General features: G+C 44.8%; 1 protein-coding gene across 2 annotated transcripts in view; it reads left to right on the top strand.

Annotated features, from left to right (window-relative positions):
* MYO7A (myosin VIIA) overlaps window positions 1-18,832 on the top strand; it is a 64,566-nt gene that overhangs the window by 40,165 nt on the left and 5,569 nt on the right. For both annotated transcript variants that reach the window (XM_085066810.1, XM_085066802.1), the window contains 19 exons: window positions 227-316; window positions 1,544-1,671; window positions 2,204-2,330; window positions 5,721-5,840; window positions 6,593-6,766; window positions 7,966-8,193; window positions 9,541-9,711; window positions 10,716-10,833; window positions 11,115-11,241; window positions 11,356-11,525; window positions 11,624-11,814; window positions 12,372-12,496; window positions 13,227-13,384; window positions 13,882-14,035; window positions 14,150-14,305; window positions 14,670-14,775; window positions 16,455-16,568; window positions 17,597-17,684; window positions 18,713-18,819. In XM_085066810.1, coding sequence (XP_084922936.1) covers window positions 227-316; window positions 1,544-1,671; window positions 2,204-2,330; window positions 5,721-5,840; window positions 6,593-6,766; window positions 7,966-8,193; window positions 9,541-9,711; window positions 10,716-10,833; window positions 11,115-11,241; window positions 11,356-11,525; window positions 11,624-11,814; window positions 12,372-12,496; window positions 13,227-13,384; window positions 13,882-14,035; window positions 14,150-14,305; window positions 14,670-14,775; window positions 16,455-16,568; window positions 17,597-17,684; window positions 18,713-18,819 — 2,652 coding nt within the window. The remainder of the gene's footprint in view (window positions 1-226; window positions 317-1,543; window positions 1,672-2,203; window positions 2,331-5,720; window positions 5,841-6,592; window positions 6,767-7,965; window positions 8,194-9,540; window positions 9,712-10,715; window positions 10,834-11,114; window positions 11,242-11,355; window positions 11,526-11,623; window positions 11,815-12,371; window positions 12,497-13,226; window positions 13,385-13,881; window positions 14,036-14,149; window positions 14,306-14,669; window positions 14,776-16,454; window positions 16,569-17,596; window positions 17,685-18,712; window positions 18,820-18,832) is intronic.

The following is an 18,832-nucleotide window of genomic DNA, read 5'->3' as shown; positions in this document are numbered from 1 at the left end:
GATTATCACTAGTTGATTAGAGAGTATCTACAAAATTCAGAGCCAGCCCTGGGCTATCAAGGGGCACAGGAATATGGATCCAGACTTCTGGTTCCCACCAGCCTCTAAAACATCTCACTCTCTGCTCAGGATTAATGGTCTTGTGCAGGAGCCCAGGGGAGGCAGGGAGAGCATTTGTTCAGCATTTGTGTCTCACCATTTTGCACCCCCCCCTGTTGCTTTGCAGAGTACTCACATTGATGGGCACAAGAAGAACAGTGTGCGGCACAAACTGGTCTCCTTAACACTCAAGAAGAAATCCAAACTGACGGAGGAGGTGAGGGGAGAAGCTTGGCCGCCTGGCAGCACAAGTGCCGTTGGATTGTCTGCAGCCCTCTCTGACTCTCTTCTGCTTTTCCCTAGACAACATAGAACCAGCCCTCCTCTGGGTTTGGCGCTACCTGTCTCTCTGCCTGAAAGATTTAAGGAGTGTTTAAGGGGAAAGGTTGGCTTCCCGTGTCTCCTTGAGTCATTCTGCACTTCGCGCCGGCCTCCCCTCGGCTCCTGTTCTCCATCCATCCAGCACCTTCCCTCCCCTCTTTCACAGCCCTCCACCCAGCTGCCGATACCTCTCACCAGTCTGTGATGGTCTGAATGTTATCCCTGCTTTTAGCTTCCTGCCCTCTACCATGGCATAGATAGCAGAGCTGAGGTCTCCAACGGCACTCACCCATCCTCTGCTTCACTCCAGTGCCAGGGACAAAACTCCCCATGGAAGCAGTTACCCCAGGCTGAGAGCTTTTGAAAAATCCCATCTCAAAAGAGCGAGGAATGATAAATCTTTCAGGTGGTGGTGATGGAAACAAATCACAGGCTGCCCATTTCCAGAGCAGGCACCATCTCACTTGGCTTATAGCTGCTAGAGAGCATGAAAATTGCTCTGTGAGATATTCACCCTTCTTCCCTGTAGAGTCAGTGGGGAGAAACAGGACCCAATCCAGCTCATCCTGATTGGCTCTGAAAACACTCTAGAAATGTTCATCTCTCTAAATGGAGATGAGATTGACTAGCTGAGACAGCGAGTTAGTAGGCAGACAAATGCCATCCTTGTTTTCACAAACAGCACTGTGCTTATGCATTTTCAGCTGCATCATTAGCATGGGGAATGGGTCCATTTTGCTAGTTAAAACACTGGTGATTATTTTAATATGACTAAATTTAAGAGACAAGTCTTCCTTTGCAATAAGATGGGTTTATTCCAAAGACCCTTGGTGGCCTCTCCCAACAGCAGGACCAGCTCATAGCTGGGATGCATGTGTGCCATTGTAGAAATAGAAACCCTGGGAAAGACCAAGCAGGTGGAAGTGTGACTAGACAGGACCATTTTTAACATCACCTATACATGATTAAAGCCATCACAGTCAAACCTTCCCATTGCTGTTAAAATGCTGGATTGAAGAACATCTGAGACCCCTCCTGGCTGGTGGAGGAGGTGGTGGGGTGGGGGTGGGAGGGGACATAGTAACTGGCTGTCCTGAAAGAGACCAATATGTCTGGTTGGCAGGTGACAAAGAGACTTCATGATGGTGAGTCTACGCTGCAGGGTAATAGCATGCTGGAAGACCGACCCACTTCCAACCTGGAGAAGCTCCATTTCATTATTGGTAATGGCATCCTCAGGCCAGCCTTAAGGTTAGAATTCAAGACAAAGGCATGAACATGCCATTCTTTTCATTCCTTCTTCCTTGAGCTTTCCAAACAAGTTTGATATTGTCTGCAGCTTTACAAAGCTCTCGTTTCATAATTTTTATGATTGTGTTGTATAATGCAGGCTGGGCTGGATCAGGTTCCTTACTGTCCATGTCAGGCCTAGTGGAAAGACCATGCAAAGGGATTCAAACACTTCTGAAAGTCCTAATGACACTGGATTGTTTTGGGTTTTTTTAATGCTCACTTTTGTTCCTAACTACTCTTTGCATTTGACCATTATATCTCTTTTGTTTGTGTGAATATTTTTAATGGTCTGCTAATGAACAACTCAAACTCCCTTCAGCTGCTAAATGAAGTGTTCAAAAATCGGAAAGTGTCAAATGAAGGCCACTAGCACATCTCTGGTTTAGCCAATTTATGTGTTTATATTTATTAACAAAAATTATTAAATGATGAATAATTCCTCTGATTTTTTTATTGTTTAACTTTTTTTTTATTATTATTCCTATTGTAGGGATGAAATCTATTGTCAAATCTGCAAGCAGCTGACCCAGAACCCATCCAAAAGCAGCCATGCCAGGGGCTGGATCCTCATGTCTCTCTGTGTGGGATGTTTTGCTCCTTCTGAGAAGTTTGTGAAGGTAAATTGTGGATTACATTTGTCTCATTAATTATGTGCCAATATATTTTCTTTTCCACTCATGGGATCAGCTTTTCTCTTGGGTTTCACTGTAGAGGGAATCCCAGTCTTTGCCAGAAATCAAGATGGCAAAGTTCCTAAGAAAAGTGTGAATGATCCCAAGTTCAATGTCTGATGTGAATCAGACGTGTCACTCCTAAGAAGTGACTCTCTCTTTCCTGTGACACTGAAGGTAATGTAGACAACCAGTTTAGATGATGCCTCCTGCACTGCAGATGTGTGAAAATGTGATTAAGTGACTTCTTGCAGGAAATTTGTTTGTGGGAGGCTGCAAGTGGAATTGGCGCAACCAGAATGGCCAACATTTCTCCCCTATTTCTCATATGCAAAGGTCTGTGCATTCATCCAAGAATCTACTGGCTTTGACAGTATGACCTCAGACATCTACTCTACCAAAATTCGCAAGGAGTAGAACACAGCCAACTATAAATATAAATTGATACTAAAAAAATGCACATAGGAAGGGAAGGATTTAATTTATGTGGAAGTACATTTGCAAAGGTGCTCTCTGAATGATACTGCATTCCCCACCATGTGCCATATTGAAAACTTCCAATTCCAGACAGCCACATGAGATGACATGATCCATCTTCAGCAGCACTGGATCAGCAGGACTGAAGTCAGTGGGAGATGCTAAGTGGCTGACACTTTTGAAAATCAGATTGTTCTTAAGGATTTTCTTTTTTCTGGGCAAAGTTTGGTTGCCTAGATTTGAACAGTCTGCTTTCCAAATGAGTTATAGTGTCATGGAATTGATTAGGTTGGAAAAGATGTCTAAGATCAAGTCCAACCACTACCAAGCCCACTGCTAAAGCATATCCACAGCTACCACTAAAGCATGTCCACAGGTGCCACATCTACATGTTCTTTGAACACTTCCAGCGATGGTGATTCCACCTCTTCCCTGGGCTATTTGTTCCAATGCCTGACTGGAAATAAAGATGTTCCATTAATTTCCATAGATATTAGATTAGCTACTGGATCCTCAGCACTGAAAGAGCTGAAGCCAAGAATATAAATGCTTCCTTCATCCCCGGGCCTTGTCAGTGTGAAATCTAATAAAGAAGATAAATCCCTGGCAAACTGGCAGAAAATTAAATTATGTGTGGAAATGAGATCTGAGAAGTATGACCCAGGAAGTGGTGTTGGTTTAAATCTTTAATAACAGAAAATTACTTTAGGGTAGTGAAGCACTTACCAGAAATAATTAATGAGTAGTTCTGGAGACTCAGGAGCAGAATCATAGATCTCAGGATCATGGAATCACAGAGTCATGGAATGGTTTATGTTGGAAGGGATCTTTATAGGTCATCTAGTTCAACCCTGCTGCCAGGGGGGATTTCTTTCCACTAGAGCAGATTGTTCAGAGTCCCATTCAGTCTGGCCTTGAATGTTTCCAGGGATGGGGCAGATGCAACATTTCAGGGCATCCTGTTCGAGTCCCTTACTACCCCCCCAGGAAAGAATTTCTTCCTTATATCCAATCTAAACCTGCCCTCTTTCAGTTTAAAGCACCTCCCCCTTGTCCTGTCACTCCACGCCCTTGTCAGAAGTCCTCCAGCTCTCTTGTAGTCCCTTTAGGTATTGGAAGGTTCTCTAAAGTCTCCCTGGAGCCTTTTCTCCAGGCCGAACAACCCCAGCTCTCTCAGTCTGTCTCCACAGAAGACATGCTTCAGCCCTCTCAGTATCTTAATGGCCTCCTCTGAGCTTGCTGCAGCAGGTCTGTGTCTTCCTTGTGTTGGAAGGAAGAGAGCTGCATCCCAGAGCTGGATGCAGCACTCCAGATCAGGTTTTCTTGAGGGCAGAGCAGAGGGGCAGAATCCACTCTCTCACCCTGCTGCCCACGCTGCTGGTGATGCAGCCCAGGACAAGGTTGGCTTCTGGACTGTGAGCTCACCTTGATGGGTCATGTTGAGCTTCTTGTGCATGAACACCCTCAAGCCCTTCTCCCGGGATTAGTCTCGATCCATTCTCAGCCCAGCCTGTGTCTGTGTTGCGATTATCCCAGCCAGGAGCAGGACATTGCTCTTTTGCTTGTTGAACTCCATGTGGTTCACACAGGCCCAACTCTTAAGCATGTCCAAGTCCCTGTGGATGACATCCATTTCCTTCTATGATTTTGTCATTCAAAAGTGTCAATTAGAACTGAACATTTTGGGAAGGATTTAACTGATCATGAGGCAGGCCTTCAATATGTATTCCAGCTCCCATATATGCAAGTTATGCTTTGGATCCCATTAGACACCTTTATTGCATCACATGTTAATTGTGGGCCAAGACACATGAGCACTCCTCTTCTTGGCACCTTTCTTTCAGCCAACAGTGGGCTTAGGTGGAAAGGTTCAGTCACAAGGAAATAGGAATGTGAAAACATATGTAATTACATAGTTCATTATTAGCAACAGCGTAATTAAAACTACACTTTTACATTGCATCAACTGCTTATGATCATTTGCAGCAGCTCTTCTCCCTATAACCTGGCTGTATTACATAGATACTTCATAGTGTATGAATTGTGATTGACAGAGATACCTGTCTCTCTAGCCATGTTATTTATGGCTGACAGTGTTACGAAGCAGTCTGTGCTTCTGAAGGACCATCTATGTGTTATCATTCAGAGAACTCTTTATCTATCTATAAAGTCTCAGAAAAAAAATTATGTATGGAATTATTAGTCTTACCTAGCATTTTGGCCAATATGTTTGTGTAATATTTTAAGTGCATTATCTTTCGTATTGTGGAAATCAGTAGATTTAATTTTCTCTGCAATAACATGGTTGTATTTTTAACATTCACTGAAGTGCTTCGAATTCTGGTTTAGGCCAAAATGCAATTTAAAATCTGACTTAGGAAATATCTGTTTAATGTCATTGTGAAAGATCTTTTGTGCTGGCAGCTAAATGTTCTGAGTGGCATTCGCTTACAATTCCCCTGGATCATTACTTACATATCTTTTTCATTCACTCCCATCTTTTTGGCCAACACTCAGTAACATTTTATAATGCAGCTTTAAAATACTAAGATAGAAATCAGTGGCAGCAGCAGTGGGAACAGAAAAGCTGCTGCTCTGGCTTCAGTCAGAGGTCTATCTAGTCTTTTATCTGACCTCCTCTGAGGCCAGAAATGCACAGTAGAAGAACAAGGCAGGGTGCAGACTGTCCTACCCTCTCTCAGCTTCTGGTAATGTGATGTAGGAACATCCGAGCCTGAGTGGTATCACTGCCATTAGTCCCACCGGGCTTTTCTCCAATAAAACATTGCTTTCTCACCTTTGCAAATGCTTGGCCTCTTAAGCCAAAGGTCTAAACAATGTGGTTTCTGCTGCCAACAGTATTTAAGGAACTTCATCAACGGAGGACCCCCAGGTTATGCTCCCTATTGTGAAGAGAGGCTGAGGCGGACGTTTGCCAACGGGACGAGGACACAGCCACCCAGCTGGCTGGAGCTGCAGGTATGAGCCCCTCCATGTCCTCCCCAGGCACCTGGGGCTCAGGTTTTCAGCCTTTCACTGTCACAAGAACCACATCTGTCAGGAAAGAATGTGGGGCAATAAAATATCAATTTCTGTCAAGAATTTTCAGATAATTCCAACATATTGCATTTCCTGTACATCCTGGCTTTGCTCCAGAGTGTGTTTGAGATCAATCCCTTTGGCTGCATCAATATCTGTAAATTAAATGTGCATGAGAGTGCTGTTGGGCATTGAGGCCAGCTGGCACAGAGCAAGCCCCTGTGTGTTCTAGGGAACTGTCTCCCAGATGAAAGTGGCTGCAGGCAAAATGCCTCCTGTGAGTGGTCCCTGGGACTTGTTTGGGGATAATCATTGCTGGAACAGGCAGTTTGTGCAGAAATTGCTCCTTTTCTATACTGTTTTGCAAGTACATACAGCTGTGCTCCAGTGTCCATGAGCATTCCCAGGCATGCTTGTATTTACTGGATTAGGCACCTTCATGAATGAATGTATTAAATAAAATACCTGTGACTTCCATGTGCTTCCAGTGGCTGACTGTACATTATCCCATTGATAAATACGGTGTGGTAGCACTGAAAAGCAGACAGTCAGTGGGATCAGGAATTAGTAAGTGGTTACCAGAGTGGGGTGGAAAAGTATGCAGGTAAATAGTATTGAAATACTGTATATGAAATTCTGTGATTCTGTGTGAAATACATGTAACATTATTAAGCTTGACTTTAATCCTTCAGGCGACCAAGTCCAAGAAACCAATCATGCTGCCTGTCACATTTATGGATGGGACAACAAAGACACTGTTGACAGACTCTGCAACAACTGCTAAAGAGCTCTGTAATTCTTTGGCCGACAAAATCAGTCTGAAGGACCGATTTGGCTTTTCACTCTACATTGCACTTTTTGACAAGGTATATCTTAAGTTCTTTTCCTGAATAGCTCTGTGAAAGAAGGGGTGGTTCTCCTTGCTGTCACATAACTTCCAGAAGGCAGTAAGATTATTTCTACAGGGCAAGTGTCAGTATGTTTTTCACAATAAGAGTAGTCAAACTCTGCAGCTGGATTGTAGGAAAATCTCTCTCTTTGGAGATATTCAGAATTTAACAGGAAAATGCAGAGAAACCTGTTCAAACATGCACCTGCTCCAACCAGTGTGCTGGACCAGAAGCCTCCAGAAATTCCTTTCCACCTAAATACTTATGCCATTCTATGCTCTTACTCTTAGTCAAGCTTATTAGACATGAATTTCCAGTAAAACAACCTACCTGGATTTTCATTCAAGGAAGCAAATTAAATTTAATTGGAAAGCTAACTGTTGAAATTAAGCTTCCAAAATGAACTAAAATCCAAACTGCCACACTTGCATTGGCATTTAACCTGATTTATTTAACCTAAAACCAAATATTTTTCAGAAATTCTGTAAAAATAAAGGTAAGCATAAATGACAGGAGTAAAACTTCATCAGGTGAGACAACAGCTACAAGTCAGTGAAACTGAAGTATTCCAACAGCTGCTGTGTAACAGGATGAAGTATATTCTCACTTACAGATGTGGCCACTTCTGCCTGCAGGTGGAGAAGAAAATGGTTTATACTCTGTCATCTTAATCTTTTTTGAGGAGACATTCAGCCAGGGATGCTAAGTCTGAGGGGACATAGTGTTTTAGGGACCTCATGGCAGACCCCAAGGAGAAGACAGGTAAATTTCTGTGGGAGGACAACATATACATTACAGCATTTCTGTAACAGGACATGCTTTTATAATATGGATTTTTCTGATGCTTAGTATGGTTGGATCCAAGCCCATGACTTTGAAACAATGTGTTTCAGAGCACGATATGAATCAACAGTAGTTTAAAATGGGACCATTGGCTTTGCTGGATCATGTTGCTGCTCTGCTTTCAATCTGGATGGGAAACTGGAGCTCAAAATGGAATGGCTCACCCAACCATGCTGCAGAACTATTCAGTCTTAGCTGGCTAGAAGACATAGATATATTGATTATTTTGACTATAAAGGAAGTCTGGCTGAGTGACTCAAAAATAGATCTCCCTACCTAGAAAGGTCTGCATTTGGTCAGATGAATGCCACGTTTCCCTGTACCCTGCCTAGGTGTCCTCTCTGGGGAGTGGCAATGACCACGTGATGGATGCTGTGTCCCAGTGCGAGCAGTATGCCAAGGAGCAGGGAGCGCAGGAGCGCAACGCGCCGTGGCGGCTCTTCTTCAGGAAGGAGATCTTCACTCCCTGGCACAACCCCAGCGAGGACAACGTGGCCACCAATCTCATCTACCAGCAGATCGTGCGAGGGGTGAAGTTTGGGGAGTACCGGTGTGACAAGGTATGTGACCTCAGCAGCTCCCAGTCTGGTCCAACAGGTATCTTTGAGATGGTGAAATAGGTTACAACAAAGGAGATGATAAATGTTTCTCCCTGGAAATCCATTAGCTTGGGCATTACGGTACTCATTTGGAAAACAGGAGCTACATCAATCCGATCCTCTTGACTGGACTTGGATGTTCCCATGTGCTGCATGAGCACTCTCTCCTGGTGAATTTGGATGAGAGAGTGAACAGGCACTTTGCTCATCAGCCTCAGTTTGGAGGGCTACAGATAATCACAGATTAGCTGTGTAATCAGATGTAACCAGATCACCAGACCAGGAGTACACAGCATAACTTTGCTTGGTGAATCCTGCCAAGCCTTAGGCATCAGAGATAATTTGCAGAATACCCAGACCTCTGCCATGCAATACAAACCCAGTAATGTTGCCATATACTGAACAGACACTGGCAGCATAAATTTATGGCATTAGAGTCTCTGGAAACTTACAGAATTATTCCAGAATAATTAGTTTACAGAATAATTCACTGAAATTAGCATTTTGGGAAACATCAAAATCTCTGAAAACCTCCATCTTGGGGTTTTTTTTTATTGTTGTTGCTGTTTGTTTTTTGGGGTTTGGGGATTGAGGGGGAAGTTTTTGGTTGCTTTCTTCTGTTTAAAATCATCCAGGTGTCAAACTGAAGACATCTCTCCTCCCCACCACATGACCATTCTCCTGTGATCTGGTTGAGTCCAGTCACTTTGGAAACTAAGTCTTCTTTTCACATCTATATTGAACTAACTGCAGCTCTTTTATCCCATCAGAAGTCCTGCCCTTTCTCCCTCACCTTCTGTTGCTCCTGGTCTCCTTGTGCTATTACCATTTCAGTAGCTCAATTGCTTCACACCAACTCCTTGAAATGCAGCTGCACTTAAGGATGTTTTACAGCTCTGCATTATGCACAGGTGCAGTTGCTGGGCTTCCCAAATGTGGAAAATTATGGATACATGCAGTTTTCAATCATTAAGCTTTGTCTGCCATGGCAAAATCATCCAATGCTGACTGCAGGCATCAGAAACAGACTGATCTGCAAGGAAAGACTGGGACAAACATTGCCACACAGTACAGTGCTGTGTGGTGCTGGTCACTGAACATGTTAAGGCTTAATCATAGCTTTTAGTGGTCAATGTTCTGAACTTTAAGTGTAGCAAAAGCTGCAAAAGGCAAAGTTCTGCCAAAAGGAAGCATCCCCACACAATTCTGTAGTACACCCAGCCTCCACTACAGGCTCCTTGAATGCTGGAGGATGGATGTTGTGATGACCTGGTAACAGCATTAACTTAGTTTGTTTGGCTTATACAGGAGGAAGACCTGGCAGAACTGGCTTCCCAGCAGTACTACGTGGACTATGGCTCAGAGATGGTACTGGAAAGGCTGCTAAATCTAATTCCATCCTACATTCCGGACAGAGAGATCACAGCTTCAAAAACAGTGGAAAAATGGGCTCAGCTCATTATAGCTGCACATAAAAAGGTGGGGACAATAGATCACCTGGCAAGGACCACATCATGCTTCAGTAGCTTCATGTGCCTTTTGAACATATGTCAGACATCATAGCTCATCTCTTAGCCTGGCCTGAAGCTAAATCAACGAGAAAGGGCAGGGTTTATACTAACCATATTCAGCTTTACCACTGGTTTTTATACAAGATCTGACAGAAGACAGCCTGCAAAGATCTACTGTGAGATGCAAAATGCCATCTCTGGGGTGACATTCCTGTTACACGAGACTGTGGTGTTACTGGTTGTATTACAGAGGTGATTCATGTCTCCAGCCATTGTTAGGACCTTATTATGCCAAGCATTGTGTAAAACCTCCCTGACTTCATTAGAACGTTTGTGACACTCTCACATGGCAATACTTTCCATAACTCATTTCCAGTACTCATGACCACTCATGAGGAGTGATGTTCTTGGCATGAGGATGGGCATTCATTTGGCTTCAGATTAATATCTCTACAATGGAAACATCTCCATGTGCATTAGGAGTCTCATCTTACCTTAACTGTCAATGGAGACAGAGGGGTTCACTTGGATCTTGCACATCCTTTGTCAAGCTGTCAGCTTAGTACAGAAGTGCCACGTGTCTAAGGATGCCCTAAATAAGGGGCTTAAGGGCTGATGACTGTCTGCTTCTAGCTGAAGGAATGTCAAGCTGGCAAGTAAACACTTACTGTAGGGAAACCCAAAGTCAGCTGGGACGAACCTCACTGAGACTGGTCACTCCAGATGCTTGCCCAGCATTCTCTAAGTCAAATTATTCCCTGAAGTGGGAACTGAAGGCCAGGAGTTTGCCCAAATTGTCACTTGTTCCAGTAGTAGTTTGTCTGGCCCTTAGTCACACTGGGACCTCCGTTAACATTTGTTTCAAAATCTTCATGTTACAAAATCTTCAGGTTATATGGATTAATTTTCCTCGCTGTCTTCCTGGGTATAACTGTTTTGCTTCATGTTGGTTGTGGTTTGCTTTTTTTATAGGGAATTTATACTCAGAAGAGGGCAGACCCAAAAAAGGTCAAGGAAGAAGTAGTGGATTTTGCACGTTTCAAGTGGCCTTTGCTGTTTTCTCGGTTTTATGAAGCCTTCAAGTTCTCAGGTGAGTCAGTAGAGCACACCCTGAGAGCACAAGATGCTCTAAAGCAAAAGGAAGGAGAGATGGGGATTCCACAAACAAGGAGGGGACCATCTACCTGGTCTTTTTTGGATACATTGTTTTTTGTTGCATCCTGATTAGCAATGGCTCAGGCTATGGGTCTGCCACTATTTCTTTCCCTTAAAAAAAACACAGAGCTTTTTGGTCATTACATCCTCCTTTGAAACATTTTCTGTGTCCTAAGACCCTTCATGAACTGATGGAATGTCTTGTCTTCAACCCAGGGCCAAGCCTGCCTAAAAATGATGTGATTGTAGCTGTCAACTGGACAGGGGTGTACTTTGTGGATGAACAGGAGCAGGTTCTCTTAGAGCTCTCCTTCCCAGAGATCACAGCTGTGTCAAGCAGCAGGTAAGGAAGAACAGACTTAGCTGGCAATCTCACCATAAATCAGTCTTTTTCCAGGCTTTACCTCTGGATGTCATTATGTTTCATGTTTATGTCTCCTATAAAAATATATCCCAGAGGAGGAAAGCTGCAAGGGCAGAGTTTCACCCTGGCCACGATTAAAGGTGATGAATACACTTTCACCTCCAACAACGCAGAGGATATCCGGGACCTGGTGGTGACCTTCCTTGAAGGACTAAGGAAACGGTCCAAGTATGTGGTCACTCTCCAAGACAACCCAAATCCAGGCAAGTAAATAGCTTAGATCAGTGAAAAACACATAGATTTAATATTCCCAAGGAATTTGGAAAAAAACAATTCAAATGAATGGTTGTTTTTTTTGCAGTGGGAGAAGAATCTGGGTTCCTCAGCTTCCTTAAAGGAGATCTGATAGTTCTGGACCAGGACACAGGAGAACAAGTGATGAACTCAGGGTGGGCCAATGGGTTCAATGAACGGACCAAGCAGAGAGGGGATTTCCCAACTGATTCCGTCTACGTCTTGCCTACAGTCACCATGCCTCCACTGGAGATCGTGGTAAGCTGTCTTACTGAATTACACAGCTTGGTACATTGCCCAGGGAGGTCAAAGCCTTCCTGAAGGGCTTAGATCTGGCCAGAGTCTCCCTGAAGGTAAGGCAGAGACCAAAGCGGGTGGGAGAAGTGACAAATCCTCCAAGGCAAAAGTGATCTCAGCCTTTCTTCTGGCCTTGGCGTGCAGGACACCACAAACTTGTGACTTGGAATATCCATATATTGTGCTAAATCTCTCCAGCTGGCCTGATTGCTTAAAGGTGTATTTGTGGTTGGAGGGAGCTGCGACATCCACATATGTAGCTGTAGGATCCAAAGCACATTATTTTCATGGGGAAATGATCCACACTATGGAAACATCTGTTATCCCTTGCATTAGTGACTGAGAATGGCACAGGGGGATGACACTGCACAGTTCTTACTGACTGTTTATGAGAATTGATGGATTATTCTCATTCTCACTGTTCTTGTTGTTTTGTATCTGCTTCCTATCTTTGAACACATCAGATATATTTTATTTCAAATATACAAAAAGGTAACAAAAAGCTTTTCATCCCACAGGCCCTGGTCACAATGACTCCTGACCAACGACAAGATGTTATCAGAACCTCTCAGATGGCAATTTCAGACAGTGAAGAGCGAGTAAAGCCATATACCTTGGAGGAATTTTCCTATGATTATTTTAGGTAATTTTTTTAAACCATCCTCAAAAACTGTGGGAATCCATCTGCAGGTAGCTTGGGAATCAGGAATATTTAGCTATTGGAGAAGACCCTGGATACCCTGTTATGTGACTTTGTACAGCTGCAACCTCCAGTTTAGGTCATTGCATTTGAACTGCAGGTTTTCCACAGACAAGGTTTTATAAAGGATTTCTTCTCAGCGGAGGTGTAACAACGTAAAACTTAATATTATATGAGAGGATGTGCTTAGACTATATAGGCATTTTCACCTCAGCTCCAAAAATTTAAATGTGCACCACTGCTGAATGCAGATGACCAAAGCTCCCACTTCTGTTTGGATGGGCTGGCAATCCAAACAGGCAGACCAGATCCTCTGGGATGTCTTCCCCTTGGTAGGCTTGTACTGCTAGGTGATACTCTTTCAGTGTGGCTGCCCTGACCATTCATTGCCATCATCCTTCCTGTGGTTAGAAGCCTTTTGAGATAGGGTAGGTGGTTGTGGTGTCAGTACTTGGGTAGGGTCTGTAAGACACTTTTCTGAGCCATGGGAAAGTACAAGTGTTTATCTTTGGGCAGAACTGGAGCTGGATCCTTGCTAAATTGTGATGTCCCACTTGCTGTAGGAGTTCATTAGCCAGGTGCTGTGAGCAACCTTCCTAGGTAAAACATTGATCACAAGCCATCCCTTTTGTCCCTGTAATCTCTACAACTCTGGCTTTGCATTTTCCACCAGACCACCTCCAAAGCACACCCTCAGCCGGGTCATGATCACCAAGAGCCGTGGAAAGGACAAGCTGTGGTGTTACACACGGGAGCCCATCAAACAGCCACTGCTGAAGAAGATTCTGGGCAGCGAGGAGCTGTCCCAAGAAGCCTGTATGGCCTTTATTGATATCCTTCCTCTGCTTGGAAGTGCCCTTGGGAAACAGGTCTGACAGGCAAAGGGCTGAACAGGCTCTTTAGGACCCCAAGCAAAGCCCACAGAAAGGCTTGTGGTCCCCGTTAAGGGCTGTGGGACCATGTCATAGGATTGGAGATGGGTCTGCACCACAAATCTGTACTTGAGCATCCTTGAAATCTGAAGTGTGTCTGTTTCTTAATAAATGAGGATTAGAGGACTAGTTATTGAGTCCTGTTGGTCCACACTCACTGGCACTGTTCTGTCTTGGTTCAGCTGACTCTCTGCAAAATGCACCTGCTGTGAAGGGCCACAGCCCCAGTCAGTGTGGATGCAGACCAGTCCACATGGCCTTGGGGACATGGCTTGATACCTGAATATCCCCTCATAGCCACTTCTGTAATCATGTGTAGGATGTCTTTAACAACATCACTGACAGAGAGGCTTTCCCAAATATCCCAGTTAGCTGATCCTTAACTCCTACCCTCACCCGTGCTGAAATATATGGGTGACTACCCATCCAAAAGGACCCGCTCAGTCAATGAGCTGACAGACCAAATATTTGAAGGTGCCTTGAAAGCCGAACCCCTGAAGGATGAAATCTACTGCCAGACCCTCAAGCAGCTCACAGACAACCACATCAAGTAAGAGTTGTTTGTTCCTCTTGGCCCAAATGCCCTCAACTGTGTTGGGCAAAGCAGATCTGAAGTGGCTGTGCCATGAGTGACTTTTTTCGTCCTGGGTCTCTTCTTGTGCAGATACAGTGAAGAGAAAGGCTGGGAGCTGCTGTGGTTGTGTACAGGCCTTTTCCCTCCGAGTAACATCCTCCTGCCCCATGTCCAGAGGTTCCTGCAATCCCGGAAACATCACCCCTTGGCAGCAGACTGCATCCAGAGACTCCAGAAAGCCTTGAGGTATGGAAACAAAAGATCCTTTAGTCCTGACTGTACCACAACATGCAAATATGTGTGAGAAAATACAGCTAGAAGATATTGTGGTAACAGGGGGCACAGTGAAAGCTCACAGCCTCTCTTTCCATTCCACCAAACTTGTTGAAAGGGACAATTGGGTTGCTGATAAGCAGTGCAGAAATATAGAAATTAATGAACTTTGTCCAGGTCCACTTAAGTCACTTTCTTCTTTTTTGGGAGGAAAAGAAATCTAATATTAAGAAACTAACTGAAGTTACGCAAAAAGAGTATGTATTAAAAGGGAAGATTTAAACAAAGGATTCTTGCTTTGATGATGCTGTGACACTTGCCACCTCCTGTTTTGCAGGAATGGATCCAGGAAATACCCACCCCATCTGGTAGAAGTGGAAGCCATTCAACACAAAACTACCCAAATTTTCCACAAGGTTTACTTCCCTGATGACACTGATGAGGTAAATAGGAGAGAAGGAAATTATTTTTCTGTCAGGATGGCTGTCAATTTTCTTATTAAAATCTCAGAACAGGCTAATATAGGTTCTGATTGAGAAAACCTCAGCCTTTCCAGAGGACTGTGGGCCAAAGCATTATGAGGAAAATCCATCCTTGTCTACTCTGATTTGTTGCAATTTGTGTTTTTCAAGACATGGGTGCTCTGCTGGTGTTCACTGGAGACTTTATAGTATGACTGCAGAAAGAGGGAAGCTGGATGGGTTCATCCATTCACTCACAGTAGCTCAGAAGCCTTGGCTCTCAGTTATTTGGAGCCTAGACCAACAGATATTGTCCACCCAATGACACCCATGGGGGTACCATGATGGGGCTCCCTGGGACTGGGCAGACTATTGCAGCACTGGCAAGAAGGTGACTAAAATTATACCTTCTGACCTGAGAGGACACAGAAATCATACTTGCACTGAGGAACCTCTCATTAAGAATCTTGCATGCTGATAAGAAAACTAGTCATATTGATGCCAGCAGGTAGGCATGTTCTTGCAGATACTGCTGTCTCACACTACTGATTAGTCTTCCTATGAGGCTTACATCTCTCTCTTCCCTCATGCCCTTGGGTACAATTAAATTCCTATATTTCCTTGTGGGTTTATTTGTAAAACAGTCCACACCCATGGAAGGAAAAGGATGTGCATGCCTTTGTTTGTCTCTAATGGAGAGTTGAGAGAACTCTTGGGTTTTCTCACCAATCTGAGCATTTCTTCCTACATGGCCAGCAATGAGCATGACACTGCTTTATACACATGCATCTGTGTGAGAGCCAGTAGAAGGAGGCAATGAGATGCCTGTGATGGGTTTGCTGTCATGGGTTTGCTGGGATCTATTTGGCCTTGGAAGTCACCAGGTGGACTGGGTAGAGTAGCAGCATTCTAGTACAACGTGCATCTGCACTGAAGTGCTGCTGAGCATTTGAGCTCCAGATCAGACTGTTGTGGGATGTGGAACACAGATCCTGGTGGTTTGGTGGTTTAGGCTAACACAGTCATGTGGTGGTCAGAATCTTAAATTCCTTAAACTACTATGAACTGAATTTCATTAAGCTGGCAGAGCAAAACTGAGGCAATATAAATGCTGAGCAGAGCTCAAAAGGCAAAACCAGAATTGGGACATGCATATAAATGGGACAGTCCTTTAAATATCCCACCCTTCAGATTCAATAAAGCAGGAGTCATTTTTCCCTCTATTCAGCTATCTAGAAATCAGGAATCTGGCTTATACCCGCTCTGAGCCAGGCATCTGACCTCCTCATCATCAGTGGGAGTGGGACGGCTGGGAGAAATCAGTCTGTAGGTCTCTCACTGTGTCTTTCCCACCCCTCTTCCCTCAAACAAATAGTTCTGAGACTTCACTGTTAAATCAGAAAAATCTCTAGCATTGCCTGGACAGCTCTGGATAAACCAGGACAGGACAGAGTATCACAAAGCACAATGGTAGAGCAATAGCATGACAGAGCTCCTGCAGACATCCCTTCCAATGCCCAGAGCCACAATTACAATGTCACTAATTTCACTGGTGGTGGGCATCTCAATCCCTCTGTGCAAGGGCACCTGGAGCTCCTCAAAGAGAGCAAAAAGTGGAAATTAACCCTTAGACAGTGATGGTGATTTTCCTCTCTTTGTAGGCATTTGAGGTGGAATCCAGCACGAAAGCCAAGGACTTCTGCCAGAACATCTCCAACAGGCTGCTCCTGAAGTCCTCTGAGGGCTTCAGCCTTTTTGTCAAAATCTCTGACAAGGTGAGTGACCCACCCAGAGGCTGAGGTAGCCCTGAGGTACTTGGGACAACCCACTTGTCAGTGGGTACTCATTGGTAGAGCCATGTGGTGAGAAGCATTTCTGTACAAGCTGTGTGGCGTTTCTGAGTCAGATCTGATCTGATACAGGTGAGGTTTGCAGTCCAGCAGTCACCCCAAAGGACTTAAAATACAGACAGGCCAAGCTCTCCTGGCCTGTTGCTGAGTTTGGGTTTATAAGAAAGGACTAAATAGGAAAAATGTGTGTCTTAGAGCTGCCTCTGGCAACTGGGAGAAATCTATGGAGATAGTCATCAGAAAAGGAAAGGAACTGTTTTGGTGAAACAAGCTGCAATAAGGAGTAATGAGTGAAATTAGAGCCAGAGCCTGAAGCAAGGTGTTGGCAGTGGCTTTCTCGCATCAGCAGTTTATAACACATCAGTGTAAGCAGCACAAAACAGTGAACAACAGCTACAGGAGGCAGGGCAATGGCCAACCCTGCCTGTGGTGTCTTGCTACTTGTTTTGGGCACCACAATATAAGAAGGAAATAAAGCTCTTAGAGAGCATCAAGAGGAGGGCTGTGAATATGGTGAAGAGCCTTGAGGGAAAGCCATATGAGAAACGGCTGAGGTCACTTGGCTTGTTCAGCCTAGAGAAGAGTAGACTGAGAGGAGACCTCATTGCAGTCTGCAGCTTCCTTGTGAGGGGTAGACAGTGATCTCTTCACTATGATGACTAGTGACAGGACCCAAAGCAATGGCCTGAAGTTCTGTCAGGGGAGGTTTAGATTGGATATTAGGAAAAGGCGACCACCTTAGGGAGGTGGTCATGGCACCAAGCCTGACAGAGGTCAAGAAGTGTTTGGACGATGTTGTCAGGTCCATGGTGTGATTCTTGAGGGTATCCTCTGCAGAGCCAGCATATGGGCTTCAATAGTCCTTCTCAGTACCTTCCAACTCAGGATATTCTGTGATTCAGTTCTCTAATTCACTTGCTCAGCCCTTGTGACTATGTGCTCTGTGCCCCCAGGTCATCAGCGTGCCAGAGGGAGATTTCTTCTTTGACTTTGTGAGACACCTGACAGACTGGATAAAGAAAGCAAGACCAGCAAAAGATGGTAATGACTTTTTTCCATTATGGTTAACACAGCCCTCCTATGGCCCTACAGCTCATGCTCTGCCACGGAAGCCCCAAGGCGTTCATGTGCTGCCCCTTCGGTGGGACTGCTGGTCACCTGGCCAGTCAGGGCCCAGGGGAGTACTGCCACCCCCAGAGTCCAGCACTGACAGCTCAGCCAGGCCTTGGGGCAGCTCTTGGGGTGCAGCAGGGTGCTAAAGGCCTCACCTTCAGCAAAGCCCAGCTGGTCCCTCCCAGCAGACACAGGCATTGCCATTCCAAGATATTTTGAGACATGCAACATCCAGTCTCTGACAGCACCCTGCTGTGATGATGCCCTTGCAATGCCTTTGTGAGTGCCTGTGGTGGATTCACTGTCCTCTAGTGTTCAAAAAAGTGTAGATGTGGTGCTTAGGGACGTGGTGTAGTGGTGGACCAGGCAGTGTTAGGTTGGTTAGGCTGATGGTTGGACTCAGTCTTAGAGGTGTTTTCCAACCTCAATGATTCTGTGATCTGTTGGGCCACACTGATGGGGGTATGCTCTCTGTACCATCCCTCGGGATATCACCTGGGAGGTGGTCCATCCAGGAGCAGCAAAACCTCTGCTCCAAGGCTAGTCCTGGCCCTTGTGAGGATCACCTCCTGAAGGGCAGCTCTCCAGGAAGTGCCTGCAGGAAGGTTTCAGTGGTGGGATTCATCTCACCTCACTGACCCCATCTGCAGTTCTACTGATTTTACCAGTGACTGCAAGACACAGGTGCCTCCAGGATACAACTCCCCTGTCCTATGTTAGGCATGAGCACTGTCACTGAAGTGCAGCTGTGCAAGTGAATCCAAACACTTTTTCCACTTTATTAAAGCTTTGCATGGTAGTGATGTGGTTTGTTCTGCAAACTCAGAGCCCAGTTGGCCTTGTGGATGCCCCCATCCCTGCAGGTTGTGATGGCACATGGCTACTGCTGGATGCAGACACCAATTGCCAGCTGGTACTCACACCATTGCTCTTATATATTTGCTTCATTTGCATAGGTATAGTGCCTTCCCTCACCTACCAAGTGTTCTTCATGAAAAAACTGTGGACCAACACAACGCCTGGAAAAGACTCGATGGCAGACTCAATCTTCCACTATTACCAGGTACACCAGGGCT

Source organism: Lichenostomus cassidix, chromosome 1, assembly GCF_008360975.1.
Source record: "Lichenostomus cassidix isolate B80296 chromosome 1, HeHo_3.0, whole genome shotgun sequence".
Lineage (NCBI taxonomy): Eukaryota > Metazoa > Chordata > Aves > Passeriformes > Meliphagidae > Lichenostomus > Lichenostomus cassidix.
Note: the sequence above shows the minus strand (reverse complement) of the source record. Positions and strands in the feature narration are given on the sequence as shown.